The sequence below is a fragment of the Pituophis catenifer genome, unplaced genomic scaffold (genome assembly GCF_029215685.1).
Source record: "Pituophis catenifer annectens isolate HBS135680 unplaced genomic scaffold, rPitCat1.0.hap2 SCAF_9, whole genome shotgun sequence".
NCBI classification, from domain to species: Eukaryota; Metazoa; Chordata; class Lepidosauria; order Squamata; family Colubridae; genus Pituophis; species Pituophis catenifer.
Window position 1 is genome coordinate 14,871,696 of NW_027256889.1, and position 25,942 is coordinate 14,897,637.

The window sequence follows — 25,942 nt, forward strand, 5'->3', positions numbered from 1 at the left end:
CTTTATGTCTTATGGGAGGGGCCAATCATCTCCAAGCCTTATTCCGGAGTCACCCCTTTTGTCTTAACTGTTCTTGCCTTCTGGCAGCTCTGCGCATGTGCGCCCTGGGAACAGGCTCCCCCTGTTCCTCTGCCTCACTGATGTCCGACTCTGGAGGCTCCGGAGGCAGCATGTACCTCCCAGATGGCTCTTTCTCTGCCTCTGATGCAGAGCCCTCGTCCGAGCCTTCCCCAGACTCCAGGACTGGCCCATGTTCCTCCCCAACCTCCTCACTGTCCGACTCTGCTGCCAGCTGCACAGGCTGCTGGCGGACCATAACATCACCTTTATATTATAAGCTATTGGATTTATAATCATTCAGGGGATGGGCTCATCGGTCATTTATTGCATGTGTGACACTTTCCTTCTGAAATCTCTTACTTACAATACCTAATATTCTCTTTATCCATTTTTCTCTCAAAATGATAGGTTTGTGAGTTGGGTTGAGAGAAAGAGAGGGACACAATGATTTTGACAAAGAGAGTCAAAGCCCTTTCCTCTTGTATGAATGTCAGGCTTCTAATTCAATTTTTTTTTTATCAATCTGCTAATGTTATCTACCTTTCTTCCCTTATATAATATACAAATTGGCTTCAATTGACTAGATGATGAATAAACAACAAACGGGCTGGCTCAGTATCTCTTTTACTAACTGCATATTGGCATTTTGAAGAAGTTGTCGTTATGTCTAGTCAGTATGGCTATTACAGTATGTAATATTATAGTAATGTAAGTTATCTAATGATGGTGATATGATAGCAGTCTTCCAGTACTTAGTTTAGTTTAGTTTAGTTTAGTTTATTTGATTTGTATACCGCCCTACTCCCGAAGGACTCAGGGCGGTGAACAGCCAAACAATAAAATACATAGATACAAAACATTTAAAAACCAGATAAAATTGAATTAAATCATTTTGGCCCAGACAGATTAAAACACCCCAATAATTTAAAAACAGATTAAAATTTACATATTAAAAAGAGGGAAAAGATTAGGCCAAGCCCGCCTGGTGGAATAAAAAGGTCTTCACAGCGCGGCGGAAGGTGCGCAGATCTGGGATCCTCCGTATCTCCGGGGGGAGCTCATTCCAGACGGTAGGTGCCCCCACAGAGAAGGCTCTCCCCCTAGGGGCCGCCAGTCAACACTGTTTGGCTGACGGCACCTGGAGGAGTCCCTCTCTATGAGAGCGTACTGGCCGGTGGGAGGCTATTGGTGGTAGTAGGCAGTCCCGTAGATAACCAGGTCCTAAGCCATGATGGTCTGATGGTCTGTCAAAGAGAATAGGGGGGGGGGTCAACCAGTGGTGGTATTCAGCCGGATCTATCTGGTTTCGGCGAACCGGTAGGGGCGACTACCGGATGCCCCGCCCACCCACACGGATATCATGACCTCCCATTTTTCTATGTTTTTGAGGCTCTGCGAATGCGCAGAAGGCCTTGCGCATATGCGGAAGATGGCGCTTGCGCACGCACAAGATAACTGAATACTACCCCCGGGGTCAACCTATTCTCCAAAACACCAGAGGGCAGGACAAGACGTACTGAGTGGAAGATCATGAAAGAGAGATCCAACCTAGAAGTAAGGAAAAATTTTGTGACAGTGAGGACAATTAATGGAACACCTTGCCTCCAGAAGTTATGGGTGATCCACTACTGGAGTTTCTCAAGAAGAGACTGGACAGCCATTTGTCCACTTGAGAAGGAGACTAGACTAGAAGACTTCCAAGGTCCCTTCTATTATTCTATATTTGATCTGTCCCCGTACCCACACACACACAAACACAGCCAGCCGAGGGTTAAGGAAACACTTTGGAACGCACCCAGGTCTTATCTCCCACTTGGCAGCGATAGACACACCGTCTGCCAAATGCCTTTATTTTCACAAACAGAAAGATAAGGTACTTAACGTGCAAAAAGTCCAAGCAGAAATAATATTTCTCTCCGCAGTTCCGGACGAGGCTTTAGTGACTATCCAAGGTTTACTTTTGTTCGTCACAAGGATCACTGACCACTACCCTCTATTATATAGTCTCTGGGGTGTGGTCCAGTGACTCAGTTCTAATCCCTAGCATGCCTCCTAAGCTGCTGCAAACGTTTATCACGCCTTCGGAGGCGTGCGTCCAGGAATGATGTTTCTTCGTCACTCTGATCCAAGCCAGCTGTCTCCCTACTGATCTCCTCTCCCTCGGCCGGCACCTGAGACAATGCCAGAGGAGAGGGGCCTGGAGAGGGAGGCCTGGCTGACTCCTCTTCCTCATGCTCGGAGCTTTCTTCCTCCGATGGGACAGGCTCAGAGGGCGGGGCCACAACAATATTCTATGTTCTAGCTAAGGTGGTAAATAAACAACAAACAGGTTGGCTCACATGGTATCTCTTTTACTAATAAAGTATTGACATTTTGAAGAAGCTGTTATCATTAGACCGTAACCTATTATTCTCATCTCCTTTTTTCTCACCCAGTATCTCCTGAAAGCCAACGAATGCCAAATGAAGCAAGGGCCAGATTTTCTGCAGAGCCTCATCAAGTTTTATCATGCGCAACATAAGTAAGTTCGCTACAGTGTCGGGGTCTGCCGTTTATGATGGCGTGTCAGCATTACTCCTTTGGATGGGCTTCTTGAACAGAGCTCAAGTCCTTGAGGTTGTTTCAAGTAATAGGAATAGGAATATTCTTTATTGGCAAAAGTGTGATTGAACACACAAAGAATTTGTCTCCGGTGCATAAACTCTTGGCATGCATGCACATAACAAAGTGGTAAGTCATTGATCATAAATCATAAGATACAATCATAAATTGTAAGATGCAAACAACAAATTATAAATCGTAAGGTACCAATAAGGGACGCGGTGGCTAAGACGCTGAGTTTGTCGATTGAAAAGTTGGCAGTTCAGCGGTTGGAATCCCTAGTGCCGCGTAACGGGGTGAGCTCCTGTTACTTGTTCCAGTATCTGCCAACCTAGCAGTTCGAAAGCACGTAAAAAATGCAAGTAGAAAAATAGGGACCACCTTTGGTGGGAAGGGAACAGCGTTCTGTGCACCTTTGGCGTTTAGTCATGCCAGCCACATGGCCATGGAGACGTCTTGGGACAGCGCTGGCTCTTTGGCTTTGAAACAGAGATGAGCACCACCCCCTAGAGTCGGGAACGACTAGCATATATGTGCGAGGGGAACCTTTACCTTTTTAATGTTTGGAAATTGAAAGTTTACCTTTACCTTTTAAGGCAGGGGTGGGCAAATGTGGCTCTTTTACAACCTGTGGATTTCAACTCCCAGAATTCCTGAGACAGCCAAGCTGGCTCAGGAATTCTGGGAATTGAAGTCCACAGGTTGTAAAAGAGCCACATTTGCCCACCCCTGTTTTAAGGTACTAATAGGAGAAGGTAGTAAGAAAGATGAGAAGATGAAAAAGATGAGAAGGATAATAGCAAAACAGGCCTACTTTGTGGTTGGATATCCTTAGGCATAAGACAGTGTTGTAGGAATTAGGTGTTCTGCAGAGTGATGGCATGGGGGGAAAAACCTATCTTTGTGTCTGGTTGTTTTGACATGTAATGCTCTATAGCCAATTTCTCTATAGCATTGCATTCCATAGACATGTCCATAGATGGGCATGGTCCATAGACAGGTGCAGTGCCGCAGCAGGCCAGAAACCAGGCCGCGCAAGCAAGCGAAGCCCCATCCATTGGATGCAGGCAGCATGCAAAACCACGTCCCCTCTGGTCCACAGAAAAACCTCTCTCCGTGGAACCGATCCCTGGTACCCAAAAGGTTGGGGGCCACTTCTGTATAGCAGTATCCTAAGGGAAGAAGTTGAAACATGTCTGGTTCACGTGTGGACCTATGGTGGTGCAGTGGTTAGAGTGCTGTACTGCAGGCTACATCTGCTGTCTGCCGGCTGCCTGCAATTTGACAGTTCAAATCTCACCAGGCTCAAGGTTGACTCCGCCTTCCATCCTTCCGAAGTGGGTAAAATGAGGACTCAGATTGTTGGGGACAAGAGGCTTGCTCTGTAAACCGCTTAGAGAGGGTGTAAAGCGGTATATAAGTTTAAGTGCTATTACTATTGCTATTCTGTGGCAGTAAATTGAGCTAACCTCTTCCTGTTTTCTTTTTCTTTTTTCCTTCCCCATCCTTGGCTTTTCAATATTTCTCCGCTGATTTCAAAATGTTTCCAGTTTCTTCCAAGATGGCTGGAAGGCATCTCAGAACCTCTACCCGTTCATCGAAAAACTAGCCGCCTCCTTACATGCAGTAAGTTGTCACTGGATTTCCACAGGGCTGTGAACTAATTTTCAGCTCTGGACTTACAAGGATTGCTTTCCTAGCTAGGAAAAGGATTGGGTTCTTCAGTAAGCTCAGGTAGTCCTTGACTTACAACCATTCGTTTAGTGACTGTTCGAAGTTGCACTGAAAAAAAGTGACTTATGACCCATTTTTCAAACGACCGTTGCAGCATTCCCTGTGGTCACATGATTAAAATTTGGACCTTGGCAACTGGTTTGTATTTATGATGGTTGCAATATCCCAGGGTCATGTGACTACCTTTTCTGACAAGCAAAGTCGATGCGGAAGCCATATTTACCTTAACAACCTTGTTACTAGGATCTAATCTGAGTCGGTCACCGGAACCAGAGGTTTAGTCTTCTGAGCTGTGCTGGAGCCCATCCTCTGGGAATGTCTCTCTACTGGAATGTAGTAACCCTGGTACTTACTTAAGAACTGAAGTGATTCACTTAACAACTTGGCAGGAAACTGCAGGCTACTTCTGCTGCCTGCCAGCTGCTTGCAATTTGGCAGTTCAAATCTTACCAGGCTCAAGGTTGACTCAGCCTTCCATCCTTCCGAGGTGGGCAAAATGAGGACCCAGATTGTTGGGGGACAATATGCTGACAGTATAAACTGCTTAGAGAGGGCTGTAAAGCACTGTAAAGTGGTATATACCTTGTTTTCCCGAAAATAAGACCCAACCGGAAAATAAGCCCTAGCATGATTTTTCAGGATGCTCATAATATAAGCCCTACCCCAAAAATAAGCCCCAGTTAAGATCGTCAACCAGACGGAGGCATTTAATACTGTATTTCCCCCCAAAATAAGACCTAACTGGAAAATAAGCCATAATGTGTTTTTTGCAGCAAAAATTAATATAAGACCCAGTCTTATTTTGGGGAAAACATGGTAAGTCTAAGTGCTATTGCTATAAAGTAGGGCAAAACTCCCTTAACAATTGTCTTGCTTAGCAACGGAAATTTTGGGGTCAACTATGGTCATAAGTCCAGGACTACCTGCTTTTTTTTTTTTATCGTGCTTAGCCTGACCCATTCAATACCATGCTCACCCTTTCATTTCTCTTCTGGGTTTCCCCTCCATGCATGGTGCTCTCCTTCTGTGAAAGTGTAGCCTTCGCTTTCTTTCAAATCCCACATCAGAACTTAGTTTCTGTCCTCTTCTGCCTATCCCTTGAATTTGAGAAGTCCATGCATCTTCAACTTGCCAAGATTGGGGAAAAAAGCTCTTCTAAATTCGACTGACTGCAAACGAGTTCTTGAAATACTCCGCCAAGGTACCCAGTGGAGAAGCTTGTGTGGATGATTTCTCTGCATTTTTGTCTGGAAAACAAGAAATTATCGAGGGATTTTTTTCGAAGGCAAAGACGCCTTTCTTTTAACAGGGACAGCAACTCCAGAAATACAATGGAAGTGGCTCCTGCCTCCTGTCTCCTTTTGGGATTTCATCCAAGCCAAAAAGATTACAAGAATGTTGGGGGAAAGACTTCATTAGGAAGCAGGAGAGCCACACTTCCCCTTGTCGAAATTGCCACTAAACAAGCCCCATCCTGTATTCCCACAGGATAATTTCTTTGGGATTCTTTTTTTTTTCTCTTTTGAAATAAAACCCTAGAGCAGTGTTTGTTCCTCGAACCGAAGGAGACCTGGACGATGAACAATTCTCTACCTGACTCTGTTTCTGAGGAATTAAGGATGGTGGCTGACGGCGATGAGAATCTGGGGAAAAAGGACATAAGGAGGGAACACTATGATTTAATCTGCACATCTGTGTAGATCAGGGGTTCCCAATCTTGGTGACTTTAAGACGTGTGGACTTCAACTCCCACAATTCCTCAGCGAGCTTTGCTGGCTGAGGAATTGTGGGAGTTGAAGTCCACACGTCTTAAAGTTGCCAAAATTTGGAGACCCCTGGTGTAGATGGTACTGTTTGCATAAAAATCTCTATGTTTCCATAGAGGAAATTAGGAAGAAATCTTACTTTTTCTGTCCTGCAAACTGCTTTCTGTTCCTCCAAATTGACTGAGCCTACATTAATGTAAATTGGGGCCCTCTAAGGCCTGATGTTATTTTGTACCTTGTAATCTTCTGGGCTGAAGAAAGCCAATGCCTGAGGGGATCCAAGACAACTTGTCATGGCCAACTCATTGCAACCAACTCGTTGCAACCAACTCGTTGCAACCAACTCGCCACAGGACAATTCACCATGAGACAATTCAACACTATATGGATTATTTTGTTCAGTTACTTTTACTCAGTGGTGGAATTCAAATTTTTTTACTACTGGTTCTGTGGGCGTGGCTTGGTGGGCATGGCAGGAGAAGGATACTGCAAAATCCCCATTCCCTTCCCACTCTGGGGCCAGCCAGAGGTGGTATTTGCTGGTTCTCTGAACTACTCAAAATTTCTGCTACCGGTTCTCCAGAACCTGTCATAACCTGCTGAATAGCACCCCTGCTTTTACTATTGGCAACCACATTTTCGTCAAAATTATTGCAATTCCTGTATTTCTGGATTGACTTTATTTTATTATTATTATTATTAGCCACTGAAATTAATTTAACTTTTGTATTTGCTGAATTGTCCCGCAGTAAGTTGACCATGGCAAGTTGTCCCATTCTGTGCCTGAGGATGTGTGTTAGAGTGATAAGATAGCTCCAACTTGCTTGTCCTTAGCAATTTCTAATCTTATTTTAGCTTCGTCAGGCTAAGGAAGAAGAGGTAAAGCAGCTCACTCGGATCCGGGATTCCCTCCGAGGCATCCTGCAGCTGGAGAACAAAGGGGTAAAGCTTCGAGGGTCCTTTGGGAAGGTGGGGGAGAGGGTGAAATGTGGGTGGGTGGGCTTAATCAGGACTTCCCGGGTCTATGACAAATTGCAATGGATGCAATTTGCTTTTTTGCAAAATTTGGCCATGCATTTTGAAGGAATGTCTGGGCACTGCACTGTGCGTATTAATGTATTCTACCGTGTTTCCCCGAAAATAAGCCCTCCCCTGAAAATAAGCCCTCCCCTGAAAATAAGCCCTCCCCTGAAAATAAGCCCTCCCCGAAAATATTTAAACGCATGCGTAGGTGGTCCCCGCCATTTCCTCTGGTTAGGGAGACAGCTGGAAATCAGGTAACACAGCAAGAGGCTGATTAGTTGCTGAAAAGTTGCTGATCTCTCTTTTAGATTAATATTTTTCAAAATTGGCAACTTTAAGAAGATGTCTGGACTTCAACTCCCAGCATTCCCTGGGCAGCTCAGCAAAGAACTCAGCTGGCTAGAGAATTCTGGGAATTGAAGCCCACACATTTTAAACTTGCCAAGTTTGAAAAAAACCCATTTTTAGATTGTTTGGAATCCAACTGCTCCCCCATCACCCCTGATTTGTATGCCCTTTCAACAACGCTAATTAACAGGCTGCAAGCCTGTAAAACTGTCCAAGAATATTTTTAATTTGCTATCTTTTTTCAGCTCAAACAAGTCAGTCTGGCAGATTGGGTTTTTAGTAGCTTGCTTTGGCTTGCCAGTGTGTGGAAGGAAGCCATCAGATAGTTCCAAAAAGGATTTTAAGCAGTAGCAGAGTCATGTAATGTAATGAAATGCCCTAGGAACTGTTGAGTGGCACCTGGTGGGTGCCAATAGATGTACGGACTTCTGCCTTGGTGCCTACCAGCTCTTAGCCCCATGGCATGTTAGAGATGGTTTAAAAATACATGTATTCTTGTTTTTAAATAAAGGACGTTATTTGCCAACTTCCAGCTTTATTTTTTATCTAGAAGGAGGCCTCTTAGACTCAAAATAAGTTCTATTAGCTTTCTCAGAAAATAAATAAAAGAAATGTTCCCAGATTTAAATCAAGGGGCTAGTTTTGACCTTCATGGTGTGAGCTGGGTTATTTGAGGGACTCTTCCTCCCTAATTATATCAGCCCATTCCATCAGATGTGGGGCACACTAGGGAGCAGGGGTGAAATCTACTTATCTTCCCTACCGGTTTGGAAGTTCGTGCGCCACCATCATCACATGCGATTTTGGACCCTCTGCGCATGCGCAAAGCTGCATGTGCATGCGTATAGGGACAAAAACAGGTTACTTCCTGTTTAAAAGCAGGAAGTAATGATGTCCGGGTGGGTGGGCAGAGCATCGTGCAGCCGCCACTACTGGTTCACCAAACCACGTACCGTCACCACTACCGGTTCTCCTGAACCAGTGTGAACCGGTAGCATTTCATTCCTGCTAGGGAGCTACATTTGGTGGTCTGCCTACGAAGTGAGGCTGGCTCTATCCTTGCTGATATACTTGGAAGTCCCTCAAAACCTGGTTATGCCATCAGGCTTGGGATTTCCAGGGGACCAGTGAGATGGTCTGTGAGGTGACTCCATTGTTATTAACATCTCCTGTTTTCTCTTGGCCTCCTTCTGTTTTTAATTTTTTTTAAAAAAACAAAGTTTTTCTATATTAATTTTTAAAATTAATTTTATTATAAATCACCCAAAATCACTTTTTCATCAGATGAGCAGCCATATAAATTTGACAATTAAATAAGTAATTGCATGTATCCCAAGGCTTTTTGGAGCACCTGACATTCCAAAGCGAATGGCAAGAAGCCAGAATAATTGAGAGCATTTATGAAGATGAGGTTAAAACACTATTTTTCAACCCTATCAACTTAAAAGATTTATGGACTTCCAACACCCAGAATTCTCCAACCAGCACACTAGCCTGGGGAATTCTGGGAGTTGAAGTCCAGAAATTTAAAAAGTTGTTAAGGTTGAGAAACACTGGGCTAAAGGATGGGGCAAATACAGGAGTGGGCTTCAAAAATTTTAGCAAGGGGTTCTCTGCCCAATTGCTGGGTTGGGCATGGCCATGGTGGGTGTGGCCTACTCGGCCTCCTGCACCATGGGCGGGGGGGTGTTTTTGCCCTCCCCAGGCTCCGGAGGCCCTTATGGGCCATTTCCGGCCTTCCCAAACTTCCGGTAGGCCCGTTTTTCGCCCTCCACGCATGCCCTGCACTTACTTGCATCCAAAATGGGCCACGAGGGGACTCCTGGGAGGGGAGGGGAGGGGTAGTTGGGGCCAGCCAGGAGTGGAATTTGGGGGTTCTCCAAACTGCACAGAATCTTAGCTAGAGGTTCTCCCAAACCCCTGCGAACCCCCAGGAGCCCACCCCGGGCAAATAGCAAGATGGTAAACCAGGGCTGTTCTCTATTGCATGGATTTTTGAGCCACTGGCAGCCATCTTGCCAGAGCACCCATAACCCATAATTTATTTCTCTTGCATTCAGGAGAACCTCAACAGAAAGAACTCTGGCAGTGGGTACAGCATCCATCAGCATCAAGGCAATAAACAATATGGGACTGAGAAGTCTGGCTTCTTATATAAGAAAAGTGATGGGTAAGCTCTCGGAATGCTTTGTGCTGCATCACAGGGTGGGGTGGGTGGAAATAAGCATCTTCCAAAATGCCTTACTCAACATTTTATTTCAATGGACCCATTCATTTCTAAGATGTCATCATTTGTCAAGGGTTCAAACACTCTCCCTGCTTTCAAGGGCAATCTGTAGACTGCCCATCCTCCGTTCTTCTTTCCAAACCTGTCATCATCTCACTGCTACCAAAGGGGGTGGCAATCCCGGATCTACAATAACAGGAAGTACATGGCCTCTGACACAGGCTAATTCTCAATATTGTGTTCATTTTTCCTTCCTCTTTGCTTATCCTAGAATTCGGAAGGTGTGGCAGAAGAGAAAGTGTGGGGTGAAATACGGATGTCTCACTATTTCTCACAGCACAGTAAGTGGGGTAGAGGGTGGAATTCCTTCGCTGAAAAATTCCAGATTAAAATTGCTTTGTGTTGATGCACCATTGGGGGGATGTTCAAAGTAGTCTCTCTTCATATGCTTAACCTGGTTCTGGTGTCGTCCATGTTTTGGTATTATTGCACAGTACATCAAACCATGCATTAACCGAGCAGGATGGATACAAAGAAGGTACTAAAATTGAACGAAAGAACTAATAGAACAAAATGCATTGTATGAACATAGCCGATAGGCTTGTCCAGAAGATTCCCATTTCCTTCTGGATATGCTATTCCACAGGATCATCCCCAGCACAACTGTTTTGACCTAGGTCTCCTGAGTCAGTAAAACACACGAGTAGTCCCAAAAACCTGTTTTATTTTAACAGCTGTGAATTCTGTTCATTCACAGATGAGTCCCAAATAATGGTAAAGAGTCCTTCGGGATAAGGCTGATAATCATCCATCTTTATCTCCCTTGACACGCTGCCAAAGACCTAATTGGCAAAGCCACACGGAGTCCAGAATCAAACAGAGCTTCAGACTTTAAACTGCACAGAATTGACAACGTTGCTTCCTGCAAAGGCCCGCATGCCTTTGCTCCTCTTTTAAGTCTTATGGGAATGGCCAATCATCTCCAAACCCTACTCCTACAGTTTTGTTTTAACTGTTCTTGCCTTCTGGCAGCTCTGCGCATGCTTCCCCGTTCCTCTGCCTCGCTGAGGTCCGACTCTGGAGTCTCCGGAGGCAGCACCTATCTCCCAGATGGCCCTTTCTCTGCCTCCGACGCAGAGCCCTCGTCCGAACCTTCCCCAGACTCCAGGACTGGCCCATGTTCCTCCCCAGCCTCCTCACTGTCCGACTTTGCTGCCAGTGCTGCAGGCTGCTGGCGGACCACAACCACAAAGAGGTTCTGGTGTGTTTTGGAAATAAACAGAACATTCTAGAATTCTCCAGAACTTTCAGTTCCTGGATTGAGGACTTTTGCACACGTCTGTTTATATTGACCTGATTAAATCTATTGCCTGAACATAGCTGATGAGAATGGCATGGAAAAGGTCTAGTATGTTATTCGATTGTGCAAGGTACTATTTTCTGTACTGGGAATATATCATATTCTCTTGGAATGTGCTCTGGTAAGCCCCAGGTCTTCTCACATGATTTAAAGATGTAATCCATCATGGCTGTCTTTGACATTGAAAGGCTGGCTCCCTGCAAAGTAGATTTCCCTGAAGAGACGTTGACAAATGAACAACATTGACTACCTATCTTGCCTTGGCTACAAAACTTTTAGGGGGAAAAAAAAATCAGCCATTCATGAACATTGAAAGTGAGCGAGTAAAGCTTATAAAAGGTAAAGGTTTCCCTCGCACATATGTGCTAGTCGTTCCTGACTCTAGGGGACGGTGCTCATCTCCGTTTCAAAGCCGAAGAGCCAGCGCTGTCCGAAGACGTCTCCGTGGTCATGTGGCCGGCATGACTCAACGCCAAAGGTGCACGGAACGCTGTTACCTTCCCACCAAAGGTGGCTCCTATTTTCCTACTTGCATTTTTTACGTGCTTTCGAACTGCTAGAAAGCTGGGACAAGTAATGGGAGCTCACCCCGTTACACGGCACTAGGGATTCAAACCGCTGAACTGCCAACCTTTTGATCGACAAGCTCAGAGTCTTAGCCACTGAGCCACCGCGTCCCTCGTAAAGCTTATAGAGAAATGGAATAAAAAGTGAAATAGAAAAATAGAGATGGTTATTTAAAGACCTCGTAAATTGCACATGAATCCACTGAGAATCCATAACAATAAATTTTCCAGGCAGATCTTAAGAAGCCAGTTTGTGTAGAAATTTGGTGAATTTCTTTATAATTCCAGGCTTTTTCAACTTTCAGTCTTTATCTGATTATATTGTCTGCTTTATAGCCGGTTGTGTTCTTCTGTGCTGCACAGTAAATAAATATCTTTAATGTAGAATGAGAGCAAATGTCAGTAATTCGATTAATTGGTAATATTTCTCCATTATTACTCAATCTGAGAATGTGATAAAAGAATTAGGAAATATAGATAGTCCTCAAATTACAACAGTTCAAATAGTGACTGTTCGAGGTTACAACAGCACTGAAAAAAGTGACCTATGACCGTTTTTCACACTTACGACCGTTTCAGCATCCCCACAGTCACATGGTCAAAATTCAGACACTTGGCAGCTGACTCTTATTTATGACGATTGCAGTGTCCCGGAATCACTTGATCTAGTTTTGTGACCGTCTGACAAGCAAAGTCAATGGGAAAGCTAGATTCACTTAACAACCATGTGACTAAATTAACAACTGCAGTGATTCACTTAACAACTATGGCAAGGAAGGCCATAACATGGAGCCTTATTCTCTTAACAAATGTCTTGCTTAGCAACAGAAATTTTGGCCTCAACTGAGGTTGTAAATTGAGGACTACCTGTAATATTTGTCGCAGATACTGGTTCATTATCCCACTTTTCTTGAACAGATAAACCGTCCTCCAGTAAAGTTAAATCTCTTGACCTGCCAAGTGAGGCCGCATCCAGAGGATAAAAAATCCTTTGATCTTGTCACACGTAAGTAAGCATTTTATCACAATACTTGGGCTGTGTTGTCCTCTTTAAATATCTTGTGCCGGAATAGCTGAGGACAGAATGTTTTTTCTCACATTTCTTTCATGTTAAGTTTAAAATTGGTTGGAGATAGTTATTTGAAGCGATGAGAACTAGATTAAAGGGAAAAGAAATTGTTGTCACTGCCCACTTCATCATAGCTATGAAATGTAGAGTTGTTGTTTTTTTCTACAGTGAAACGTATGCAGGTCTCAACGCAGAAGTAACTGTGGTTTATCTGCCAATAGCAATCATTGTTCTGTCTGCACTGCTCATGAATTTTGCTCTGGGGGGTCTGACTAGTACAGAGGTGTCAAACTTGAGTTTGACACTAGTGGAATAATTTGAAAACTAGAGTGCTGTTAATAGTGCCTAAAATCACCCTTTTTATTTGCAGTTGCATTGCACTGCCAACCCATTCTTAGGTTACGACTTATCTAACCACCAACATTTCCAAGAACATTTCAAAAAGAAGCAAGTTTGTGGATGAGACAGAGTTAAGATTCACTCTTTGGTATATGTGTACCAAAGGAACATTACTTCAAACATGCTACCGTCCATCATCTTGCCTCTTTTGGAGACACTGCTGTGCATAACACAAGACCCATTATATGCTTTCTTGAGACGTAGAACTTTGTTTTTGATAACGTTCTGTTTTACGGGACATGTTAATTATTCCTATGCGTGAACATTTGATAAGAATTTGCTCCATCCTTCAGTTAAGTCATTGGCGAACGATAGAGTCAATACAATGTCTTTTGATTCTTCAATTCAAAGGCTCCAGTTTGATATGATTATAATAGTTACACACCATTACGTTGGTGTTAACTCTTAGCAATCATGTAGACAGATTTTTTTCCCAGGGTCATCTAGCTTCAGCCTGGTTCTTCAACTCTTCCAGGGGTGTCCTCATCATTGATTCAATTGAATTCATCCACCTGCTGCTGGTTGTCCATTTCTTCTTTTTCCTTCCACTTTTCTTAGCTTTATGGACTGCTGCAGAGAGTTTTATTTATTCATTTATTTATTTTGTCAAGCATGTATTAGATAACAGATATAAGTATAAGCATGAGTTGAATACATAAAATGAATACAAATAAAGGGAACATTAGGACAGGGACGGAAGGCACGCTGATGTGCTTATGCACGCTCCTTAAAGACCTCTTAGGAGTGGGGTGAGGTCAATAGTAGACAGTCTAAGGTTAAAGTTTTGGGGGTTTGGGGAAGAAACCACAGAGTCAGGTAGTGCATTCCAGGCATTGACCACTCTATTGCTGAAGTCATATTTTCTGCAATTGAGTTTGGAGGGGTTTACCTTAAGTTTGTATCTATTTTGTGCTCGTGTATTGTTGTGGTTGAAGCTGAAGTCGTCATTGACAGGTAGGACATTGTAGCAGATCATTTTATGTACTACACTTAGGTCAGACTGAAGGTGGCAAAGTTCTAAGTTGTCTAAGCCCAAAATTTCAAGCCTGATGGCATAAGGGATTCTGTTCTGAGCAGAGGAGTGGAGTGGAGGACTCTTCGTGTGAAATATCTCTGGACTCACTCAATTGTATTAATGTCCAATATGCAATGTGGGTTCCAGACAGATGAGCTGTATTTGAGAATTGGTCTAGCAAATGTTTTGTTCATTCTAGTTAGCAGTACAATATTACCAGAGAAGACGCTACATAAGATTAGGTTAACAATTTTTAATGTCTTTTTTGGCAATGTTGTTACAGTGGGCTCTGAGCCTTCATATAATGTGTCCAAAACATGATAAACATTTATATATTTATTATATCAAAGCCTAGTTGTTTATTCCTTGAATTACAATTCTGGATTGTTCTGTGGTCTATCTGGGTTTTTTTGTTTTGTTTTTTTGGCTGTCCATGGTCTTCTCAAGAACCTTTTTCAACATCAAAAGAAAAAAATGACAATAGTCTTTAGGTTCTGCTTCCTCAAAGTCCATAGACTTGTCGCAGGGAAGCCCATTGTAGTAATAAACACTGTCTGGATATATTTAATTTTTGTGCCAGGTATGAATCCCCAGGACAAGGTTTCAGACTGTGCCTAGACGAGCCTCAAATTGCATTACTAAAATTCAGTGACAAAATTTTTCAAAATCCTGTTGCATGATTCAAAAATATTTTAGGATCAATAAGGAAGGGTTTTGATCTCTGGAGATCTCTGCCAGTCTTATAACCATTCTTATTTAAGTCATATAGAAAATTATGTTGCTGAAAATAAGGAATTTTACGGTTGAATTTTTACAATGTAATTTTGGGCTGGATGCGGTTGCTGTTGGGGAAGAGGACATGACTATCACCCATGCACCACTCTCTGTATGTGTGTAGAAAAAGCTAAAAATAACAGTATAAACGTCTCTGCATATCTAATATTTGCTTTCATTATGCTATCTCTGCACTCTCTCCAGCTTCTCCCGCTAACAATAAAGATTAGGGTTGTTTTTAAACTGCCACCACTGTTATTTATCCATTTCTTATCTTCAAGGGATTCTCATTTTTCTTTTTTTCTTATTTCTTTTTTTTGCAGACAATAGAACATACCACTTCCAAGCCGAAGAAGAACAAGACTGTATAGTGTAAGTTTGAGAGTTCGCGGTCTCCTGTTGCATTTTGAATGGGAAAACCATGAACTAGAAATATTAGTGGAGGAGTGAAGTTTGGATTAGGGTAGGATGCCTTAGGTCCAGGGGTGGGTTGTCCCTGGTTTGGACCGGTTTGCAAGAACCGGTAGTAAAACCGGCAGGAGGCTCCGCCCACCGTACCGGATGTTGTCATAGGCAATTTGCGCATGTGCAGAAGCTTGGCGCGCGCTCGAGCAAAGCCAGTGTGCATGCACGATCCTGTTGCAAACCAGTAGTAAAAGTAAGTAGAACCCACCCCTGCTTAGGTTCTCAACTTTATTTATCTCTACAGATAAATAACTTACAACAGTTCATTTAGTGACCGTTCAAAGTTACAACGGCACTGAAAAAAGTGACTTATGACCGCTTTTCACACTTACAACTGTCTGTAGAGATTCTCAGTCATCCAGGTCATGGTTGTCCCAAAGGTGCTTTTTCAGGAGGCAACTGGACTTCCTTGGGTTTTTTTTTTCTTTTGAAGATGTTTTGCTTCTCATCCAAGAAGCTTCTTCAGCTCTGACAGGATAGTGGGGAATGGAAGGATTTATATTCCTTGCAGACAGCTGATCATTTGCATCCTTTTAGAGGGTCCTTGAAGCGCTTGGAGGTTTATCTGTGTCCTCAGGGTCACCTGAATAGTGCTCCTAGTTCCTGTAGTCTGCAGTTTTTCCTCTGGAAATCCCTTCCTACTCCCACACCATTCCAAGGGTGTTCATCCCAAATTGTATAGCTAAAAGTCTGTAGAGATTCTCAGTCATCCAGGTCATGGTTGTCCCATGTTGACCCTCTAAAAGGATGCAAATGTCCAGCTATCGGCAAGAAATATAAATCCTTCCATTCCCCACTATCCTATCAGAGCTGAAGATGCTTCTTGGGTGAGAAGCGAAGCGTCCTCAAACGAAAAAACAGGAAAGTCCAGTTGCCTCCTGAAAAAGCATCTTTGGGACACTTACAACTGGTTGCAGCATTTCCATGGTTACATGATCAAAATTCAGGCACTTGGCAACTGACTCATACTTATGACGGTGGCTTTGGCGATCTTCTGATGAGCAAAGTCAATGGGGAAATCCTGATTCACTTAACCAACCGTGTTACTAACTTAACAAATGCAACGATTCACTTAATCGATTCACATTAATAACCGTGGCAAGAAAAGTTGCAAAATAGGGCAAAATTCACTTAGCAAATGTCCCACTTAGCAACATGAATTTCAGGCTCAATTGTGGTCGTAACTCGAGGACTACTTGGATTATATTTGTGTAATAAATTCAGACCTGGATGCTAAAAGAGAATCAACGGTTCCTTTCTGCCAATTTTGCAGACTCATTGAGCAAGCAAGAGGTTAGTGAAGGCAGATGGAGATGTGAAATATCTTGATAAAGTCACTGCAGGAAGGGATTATCAATAGCAGAGGCTCCTGTAAAGGTGGGGTACGAGTAATCTAGCACAGACATTAACAACTAGAGAAGTTTATCCAACAAGCTTAATAGCAGTAGCTGTGAGAAGGATCTTGGAATTAATGATATATTATTCCCCATAGCAAGGGAAGCTGAGATGGTTAAAATGTTTCTTTTATCCAAATAAGAGATTATATTTGATTTTGTTTCTAGTTCGAAATTGCTTCTGGATTTTTTTTATTTGCAATGAGAAAAAAAAAATTTAAAAATGAAACTTTGAATCTTTTTTTGTAAATTAAACGGGTTTATTGTTATAGAAATGGCTTGTACATTTCTATAATATAAAATGTATGTTTTATACATAAAAATGGTTTTTAGAGCAGAAATAAATTTACTGTAGTCATTCTACTTATATACCACTAAATCAACACAGACTCAATGGTTTACAGAACAATCAACTTAATTGGATACAACCTGCAATCTAGAAACCGTAACACTATTTAAACTGTATTTTGTTTCATCATCTGCAAATGAGTGTTTGAATGCAAGACTATGTTAAACTTTGTTGACTCAATTGATTTAGCCTCTTTGAATATTTTTTTAAGTAGAAAAGTGGAATAAAAATATTTTAAATAAACGTAAAAAAAAAAAAGAAATGGCTTGTACATATTGCTGTGTAAAAGCAAAAAGTTGTAGTTGTAAGTTGTTACCTTTGACTGTGCCAAAGAGAATTGGAAATTGGGTGCCTTTTTTCTTTTTTTTCTCCCATTACACGATACCCCCTCTTTTCCCCTTCCTCTCTTCTTACTTTTTCATGGTTTTTTTTCCCTTTGTATTTTATCCTTTGATAAACTAATTAAAAAGTTTGAATAGTGAATTCTGGCCTTTGGATTAAACAGTCAACATCCTATATGCTGGCTTCCTTCATTCAATCGGCTGCATCCTGGCTGATGCTTTCTCCCATTCTCCCAGGTGGGTATCGGTGCTCCAGAACAGTAAGGACGAAGCGCTTAGCAATGCTTTCAAGGGGGACCCAGGAGGCTCCATGTCTTCATCTGGAGGCGTGGCTGACAGCGGATTGCAAGAACTCACCAAGCTCATCATCGACGAAGTGAAAAACATGCCAGGAAATCGATGGTGCTGTGATTGTGGAGCCCCAGGTGGGTTTCAGCCAGGGGTGAAATACACTTACCTTCACTACTGGTTCGTAAACGTGAGAGCGTGCACCTCCTCCACGCATGCGCAGAGCCTTCTGCTCATGCGCAGAGGGTCAAAAACGGGACATGATGACATCCGGGCAGGTGGGCGGACCCTCCCTCCGCCACCACTACCAGTTCGCCTGAGCTGGATAGAACTGGCTGAATTTCACCCCTGGTTTTAGCAGCTTTTTCATGCAAGGACTCCCATGTGCCCAAGCACTTAGAGGTAGTCCTCAACTTACGACCTCAATTGAGCCCAGTGGTGGGATTCAAATAATTTAACAACCAGTTCTCCCATGGTCAGGTTGGCTGTCGTGGGAGGCGTGGCCCATCCCCATCCTCCAGCTCCACCGCACATGAGCCTCCTGTGATGGCCAACCCGACCCTGGGAGGACCGGTTGTTAAATACCCCCCCCCCACTACCACTGTCTTGAGCAGAGGTGGGTTTCAGCAGGTTCTGACCAGTTCTGGAGAACCGGTAGCGGAAATTTTGAGTAGTTCGGAGAACTGGTAGTAAAAATTCTGACTGGCCAAGGGCCCCCATCTATTCTCTGCCTCCCGAGTCCCAGCTGATTGGGGAGGGAATGAAGATTTTACAGTATCCTTCCCCTGCCACGCCATCAAGTCACGCCCACCAAGCCATGCCATGCCCACCAAGCCACACCCACAGAACAAGTAAAAAATTTGGAAACCCACCACTGGTCTTGAGTACAAATTTCAAAACGTCTCTGTAGGCCGTGAAGAGCATCCCATCTGCAGTAGAGAACTGGGGCGTGTTTTGTCTTTCATTGAGCTGGGATAGAAAGGTCTGTTTGCAGAATGAGTAGAATGAGGGGAAGGATGTGTCATGATATGTATGTCAAAGCTTCTTCCTGGGTTGCTATCTTGCAGATCCCACCTGGCTCTCCACCAACCTTGGCATCTTGACATGCATCGAGTGCTCAGGGATTCACCGTGAATTAGGGGTGCACTATTCCCGCATCCAATCTTTGACGCTAGATGTGCTCAGCACGTCGGAATTGTTGGTAAGTGCTAACTCTCAGTTGGAGAAAAAAACATGTCCTTTCTGCTATTCTTTGACTCAGGCGTCTTCTTTTTCATGTTAGGGCCAAAGGGGCTTCTTCACCGGTAGGTTTTGGGGCATCCTAAACTTACTGGTGGTGGGGGACGCAGTGGCTCAGTAGCTAAGACACTGAGCTTGTCGATCAGAAAGGTTGGCAGTTCAGCAGTTCGAATCCCTAGCGCCACGTAACGGGGTGAGCTCCCTTTACTTGTCCCAGCTTCTGCCAACCTAGCAGTTTGAAAGCACATAAAAAATGCAAATAGAAAAAATAGGGACCACCTTTGGGAACAGAGTTCCGTGCACCTTTGGCGTTTAGTCATGCTGGCCACATGGCTATGGAGACATCTTCGGACAGCGCTGGCTCTTCAGCTTTGAAACAGAGATGAGCACTGCCCCCTAGAGTAGGGAACGACTAGCACATATGTGCGAGGGGAACCTTTACCTTTATCTTTAAACTTACTGGTACATTGTGAGAAAGTCACATCTAGCAGAGACCCGATAGGAGGCGTCCTTGGTGCTCTCTAAGCTTGGTTATTTTCTTGCAGACATTTCATTGCAGACGTCTTCTTGTAGAGGTTAGAGACCAGATATTTATAAAGTTGAGAACAGGTTTCAAAACTAGCGGAGTTGAGTGGAATATTCATGATGCGAGACGGGGTGGTGTAGCAGTAAAGCTTTGAACTAGAAGCAAGCGATAGAAGTCTCCTCAACCATGGAAACTGATTTTGAACTGGTCATACTCTTTCAAGCCAGCTTATCTCACATTGACCTCCCGAAAAAAAGCAGAAATAATAATAACAGGTGGACAAAATACCAAATCCAATCTAAACATCTGACTGACTGTGCAAACCAACCATGATAATAATAATAATAATTAAAGGTGGCTTTACTTGGAACTGCTTATATCCTGCAACGGTATCTGTAACACTATCAAACATCCACCTCTGCTTGCCCCAGGTCCTTGGAAAGAACTCGACAGATAGACCAAAATGCCGAATCCAGTCTGAACATCTGGTTGACAGTGCAAGAGACCATAATAATAACCTATCTCAAGTCCTTGGGAAGAACTCGAAAGTCAGACAAAAGTGCCAAATCCAGTCTGAACGTCTGGCAGATTGTGTGACAAACCATAATAATGATATTCTTCTATTTTTCACACTAGCCAAACTTTATATAGAATAGAATAAAATAAAATAGAATAAAATAGCAAAAGGAAAAGGAGTAGAGTAGAGTAGAGTAGAGTAGAGTAGAGTAGAGTAGAGTAGAGTAGAGTAGAGTAGAATAGAATAGAATAGAATAGAATAGAATAGAAATAGAATAGAATAGAATAGAATAGAATAGAATAGAATAGAATAGAATAGAATAGAATAGAATAGAATAGAATAGAATAGAATAGAATAGAATTCTTTAATGGCCAAGTGTGATTGGACACACAAGGAATTTGTCTTTGGTGCATATACTCTCAGTGTACATAAAAAGACAAGATACATTCGTCAAGAATCATAAGGTACAACACTTAATGATAGCCATAGGGTACAATTAAGCTATCGAATCATACTAGGAAAGAGTATCAATATAAATCGTAAGGATGCAAGCAACAAAGTTACAGTCATAGAGTCATAAGTGGGAGGAGGTGGGTGATAGGAACGATGAGAAGACTAATAGTAATAGTAATGCAGACTTAGTGAATAGTTTGACAGTGTGGAGGGAATTATTTGTTTAGCAGAGTGATGGCATTCGGGAAAAAACTGTTCTTATGTCTAGGTGTTTTCGTGTGCTCTATAGCATCATTTTGAGGAGTTGAAACAATTTATGTCCAGGATGTGAAGGGTCTGTAAATATTTTCACAACCCTCTTTTTGATTCGTGCAGTATACAGGTCCTCAATGGAAGGCAGATTGGTAGTAATTGTTTTTTCTGCAGTTCTAATTATCCTCTGTGTCTGTTTGGTTGGGTTGCAGAACCCAACCAGACAGTTATAGAAGTGCAGATGACAGACTCATTTAGTTAGCAAAGGGAGATGGGTAGAAAATAGCACACCAAGTTTCCTTTTTCAACCTCTTGCCTTCATTTTTACCTTACTGGCTAGTCCAACATAGCTTGTGGATGCTCTTGATATGATATGATGGTTGCCCATCCTGCCAGTGACGCAGTGGCTCTTGTCTCACTCACAGCTGGCAGTCAGCATTGGAAATGCCAAGTTTAATGATGTCATGGAAGCCACCTTGCCAATCCAGAACAGCCCCAAACCTTCCTCGAGCAGCGATATGTGAGTGATATGGCTATTGCTTTTGGAGGGGCAGAAATGGGATGGGGGAAGGCTTATGGAGGCATCTGATGAGGACAGACTTGGGGCAGAGGATTGGGGCAGGGGTGAAATCCAGCAGGTTCTGACAGGTTCTAGAGAACCGGTAGCGGAAATTTTGAGTAGTTCGGAGAACCAGCAAATACCACCTCTGGCTGGCCCCAGGAGTGGGGAGGGAATGGGGATTTTGCAGTATCCTTCCCCTGCCACGCCCACCAAGCCATGCCACGCCCACCAAGCCACACCCACAGAACTGGTAGTAAAAAAATTTGGATTTCACCATTGGGTTGGGCCCCATCTCTGTTGTCGGAATACAAGAAGAAGAAACAAGGGTAAGATCACTCAGAATCACTGAGAGTGAATGGGCAGCCACATAAATTCTCTAAATAATAAATAAATAAATAAATAAATAAATAAATAAATAAATAAATAAATAAATAAATAAATAAATAAATAATAAACAAACAAACAAACAAACAAACAAACAAATTCAGAACCTGGGTCTGTGGTTTTGCATAGGATGGGCGCAGCCAGTAAATTTGAACTTGGCTGTTGGCAATTGTTAAAACATTCACCTGCTCCTTAGTCTTGTTGTTTTCTCTTCATTTATTTTTTCACCCCCAAAATCTGCTTTCACCAACAGGGAAACTTGAATGCCGCTACCCAAGCTGTGCATAATTTTAATAAATATAAATAAGCAAATCATTGTGACTTTGCAATGTAACTCCGATATTTAGAAATCTGCTCCTTTGCTTTCCCCAGCTGGATGCTTTACCAGCCATTGTCTACCAAGATTACCTTGTTAGCTATAGATCTAGCAACCAGTGGTCCCAAAATTAACAGTGGATGGTACATACATAGTATCCATCCCTTCACCTGCGTAACATCTTGGGTCATGCTTAGAAGCAGTCTTTGGGCTTCGAAATGCCCTCCCCGTGGACTTGATATATACCAACAGCCATTTTCAATCCTTCAGATTTTGGCAGTCCCTGCTTCTAAATACCAATTACTTGAGGATTAAACAATGGGGATGGAGAACATAGAGAAGCACGCGCCCATTGAAAGTACAGTGGTACCTTGGTACTCAAATGCTTTGAAACTCATCGAATTTGGTACTCAATACATTTTGATGCAAAAATTTTGTCCTGGTACTCATTGTTTGTTTGGTGCTCAATGCACAAGCTAGAACTTGTTGGGGTCAGCTGCCTTGTGACTCACTACACTATGTCTTATGGGAAAAAAATTGCTTGGTAACAGTGGTGAAATTCAAATTTTTTTACTACCTGTTCTGTGGGCATGGCTTGGTGGGTGTGTGGCTTGGTGGGCATGGCAGGGGAAGGATACTGCAAAATCTCCATTCCCTCCCCACTCTAGGGGAAGGTTACTGCAAAATCCCCATTTCCTTCCAATCAGCTGGGACTCGGGAGGCAGAGAATAGATGGGGGTGGGACCAGCCAGAGGTGGTATTTGCCAGTTCTCTGAACTACTCAAAATATCCACTACCGGTTCTCCAGAACCTGTCAGAACCTGCTGGATTTCACCCCTGCTTGGTACTCATCGTTTTTGGTACTCATCATACCTCCTGGAACCAATTAACGATGAGTACTGAGGTACCACTGTAATAGAAGGCAAGACTGACTGAGCTGAGCCTTTCTTATGAACCTCTAAGGCAGAGGTGAGGAACAATGGCCCCCTTATGACTTGTGGACTTCAACTCCCAGAATTCCTGAACCAGCATAGCTGACTCAGGAATTCTGGGAGTTGAAGTCCACAAATCATAAAAGGACCATCATTCCTCACCCCTGCTCTAAGGTCTTAAAAAAAAAAAACACTTTTGGAGAATTTTTCCTCTTCCTAAATGCAGGAATACCAGGAAGGAATTCATCATGGCTAAGTATATGGAACGCAAGTATGTCCATAAAGCTACCAAGGAAGATCCTTACCGAGTCTGGGATGCTATCCGAAGCAGGGATCTCTTGGCACTGCTCCAGGCTTTTGCTGAAGGCCACGATCTGTCCAAACCTCTCGTGACTCCTGAAGGTCAGGTAAGTAGGACAAAGTGAGGCCCAAGAAACAGAAATCAGCAAAAACGTGGTTGCTTTGAGAAATGACCTTCATGTTCCTGATTTATATTTATATTTATCTATATCTCTATCTGTATAGCTCTATCTCTATCTCTACCTACCTACCTACCTACATATATATATAACATTTATATTTTGCTGATAAAGAAATAAATGGAGATTAGTATAGATCTATTTCAAGCTATTTAGCTCTCATCAGCTAGCCATACCCTTACTCGGATTTGAACTTGGGCTGCCTGCATATTAGGCAGTTGTAGTAACCTCTGAGCCACAAGTTCTCCTCCATTTATCAGCTTGAGCCAAATTTTATTGTTCCTGAAACTATAGTGATCAAAATCTTCTGAGGGTTTGGTTCTTTAATAATGGCTATTGTTAAAAAAATTATTTTTTGTGGTTTTTTTTTTTAATTTGATTTATATGCCGCCCTTCTCCGGAGACTCAGGGCGGCTTACAATGCGCTAAGCAATAGCCTTCATACTTTTGCATATTTATACAAAGTCAGCTTATTGCCCCCATAATCTGGGTCCTCAATTTACCTACCTTAGAAAAGATGGAAGGCTGAGTCAACCTTGAGCCTGGTGAGATTCGAACCTGCAGTAATTGCAGGCAGCTGGTCTTAATAACAGGGTGCTTTAGACCACTGTACTATCAAGGCTCATGGTTTTAGCTTGCCAATGGCCACCATGGCATAGGTATTGTTGACAAAAGAATTGACAATTATAGGTTGAATCTCTTATAACAGAAGCCCACATCTGACATCTATGAGGCATCCTTTAATATAACTTAGGATGTTAATGAGCCCTGGTGGTGGCTCAGTGGTTAAAGTGCAGTACTGCAGTCTAACTCTGCCCATAGTCTGGAGTTCGATCCTGATAGGCTCAAGGTTGACTAAGCCTTCCATCCTTCCAGGATGGGTAAAATGAGGACCCAAATTGTTGGGAGCCATGTGCTGACGTTGTCAACTGCCCAGAGAGTGTTGTAAAACACTATGGCGCGGTATATAAGTCTAAGTGCTATTGCTGTTGCTTGATGTAATGTAATTCAGATGTCTTTGTGGTTCATTTTTTAATTTTAATTTTAATTTGACTTCTCTCATAAAAAGTTTTGCAAAATGTTGCTTCTTCTTCTTCTTCTAAAAGGAACAAGGTGAACCAGCCCTGCATTGGGCAGTACGCTATGCCAACAAAACTTCCCTTCCATTGGTGGATTTCATTATCCAGAATGGGTAAGTCTTAGTTTGAAGGACCCTTGTTACTGGATTCCGGGGCCTCTTCTGGGAAGTCTTCTTCTGCTCCTGGTATGGTTAGATTTGTGCTGAGGGGAGAGTAAGAATGAAACTCACTAGCCTTGCCCACATGCTTTCTAAGCAGCAAGCATCTCGATTTATTTAGACTCCTGATGCAGTTTGCAATAGATGCTGCCCGTTTTAATTCCTTCTCGTCCCGTCCCCCAACCCATCTGCAAATTTATTTGCAATCTTTAGAAGTATAAACTGTAATATTTACTGGGAAGATTGCACTGGCAGAACCGGGGAGAAAAGGGGTTGGCTGTTTAAACAAAGCTGTGTTTCTGTTTGCACTTTGTCACTTTGGAAGTACAAACGTGTCCCTTGTGTGGTTGTGCAAATTGAAAGCATGTGTCTTAGGTCCTTTTTAAGAACTGCGGTTTTCTACGCTTTACTGATTAAAAAAAAAAAAAACAGACCTGAAATTTGCCACTTTGCTATCTATCTGTACGTAGGGGAAATCTGGACCGACCCACTGCGGATGGGAACACAGCCTTACATTACGGAGTCCAGTATAATCAGCCCAATTGCATCAAGTTGTTACTGAAAGGGAAAGCTTCTACAAAGGCAGGTAGGATGCCCACCTGGTCGGAAACGGAGGGAGAAGGATTGGTAACTTCAGAGTCTGACTGCAAGGGAGTCGTCAACTTGCAAAGCTTTCAAGTTGCCATGAGCAGGAGGGAGGGAGAACTGATAGAGCTCATTGATTTCCCTAACTGAAGTGCATTCCATACACTCTTCCTGACTGCAGTCAGAAGGAGGGTGTTGGATTTCACAGCCAGCCAAAGTGGTTAATTGGAGAATGTGTTTTATGACATGGCCAGAGAGGAGGGGAGAGACAGGGTCATAGGGGAACGTAAATCTACGTGGGGTTAGTTCTAACTGCATCCGAATATTGCCGAAATGGTGCTCCTAATAAATGACTGTATTTCTTTTGAAGTTCGGCTCATGGCTCATGAATTAATTAGGGCATCTTTCGGAAACTTCACAGGAGTCTGTGGCCGATCCTACCATAAGGCAGAATGAAGCAACCAGCTTGGGTGACAGATGGCTGGAAACAACCCTCATATATTTTCCTCTTGAGCTTCTTGTTTATTCTTGCTTTCTTGGGGGATAAAGTTGTGTGTGCCAAGCTTGTTTTATGGCCCCAAACCTGCCTACTGTTCTCAGCATGATAGAATACTGGAGCCCATTGCCAGTAGTGGAATAAAAATAAAATGCAGCTGCCTGGTCAGTTCCTGTCAATGGAAT

The 25,942-nt window shown here is 43.0% G+C and overlaps 1 protein-coding gene across 3 annotated transcripts in view; it reads left to right on the forward strand.

The window, feature by feature from the left end:
- ASAP3 (ArfGAP with SH3 domain, ankyrin repeat and PH domain 3) overlaps positions 1-25,942 on the forward strand; it is a 92,986-nt gene that overhangs the window by 54,919 nt on the left and 12,125 nt on the right. For 2 of the 3 annotated variants that reach the window (XM_070950054.1, XM_070950055.1), the window contains exons 7-19: positions 2,496-2,581; positions 4,212-4,287; positions 7,017-7,103; positions 9,593-9,702; positions 10,031-10,100; positions 12,604-12,691; positions 15,266-15,314; positions 17,729-17,916; positions 18,847-18,980; positions 21,192-21,286; positions 23,187-23,367; positions 24,546-24,631; positions 25,147-25,262. In XM_070950054.1, coding sequence (XP_070806155.1) covers positions 2,496-2,581; positions 4,212-4,287; positions 7,017-7,103; positions 9,593-9,702; positions 10,031-10,100; positions 12,604-12,691; positions 15,266-15,314; positions 17,729-17,916; positions 18,847-18,980; positions 21,192-21,286; positions 23,187-23,367; positions 24,546-24,631; positions 25,147-25,262 — 1,366 coding nt within the window. Of the gene's footprint in view, positions 1-1,557; positions 1,615-2,495; positions 2,582-4,211; positions 4,288-7,016; positions 7,104-9,592; positions 9,703-10,030; positions 10,101-12,603; positions 12,692-15,265; positions 15,315-17,728; positions 17,917-18,846; positions 18,981-21,191; positions 21,287-23,186; positions 23,368-24,545; positions 24,632-25,146; positions 25,263-25,942 lie in introns of those variants that run through there. The other variant, XM_070950056.1, reaches the window with a different exon arrangement.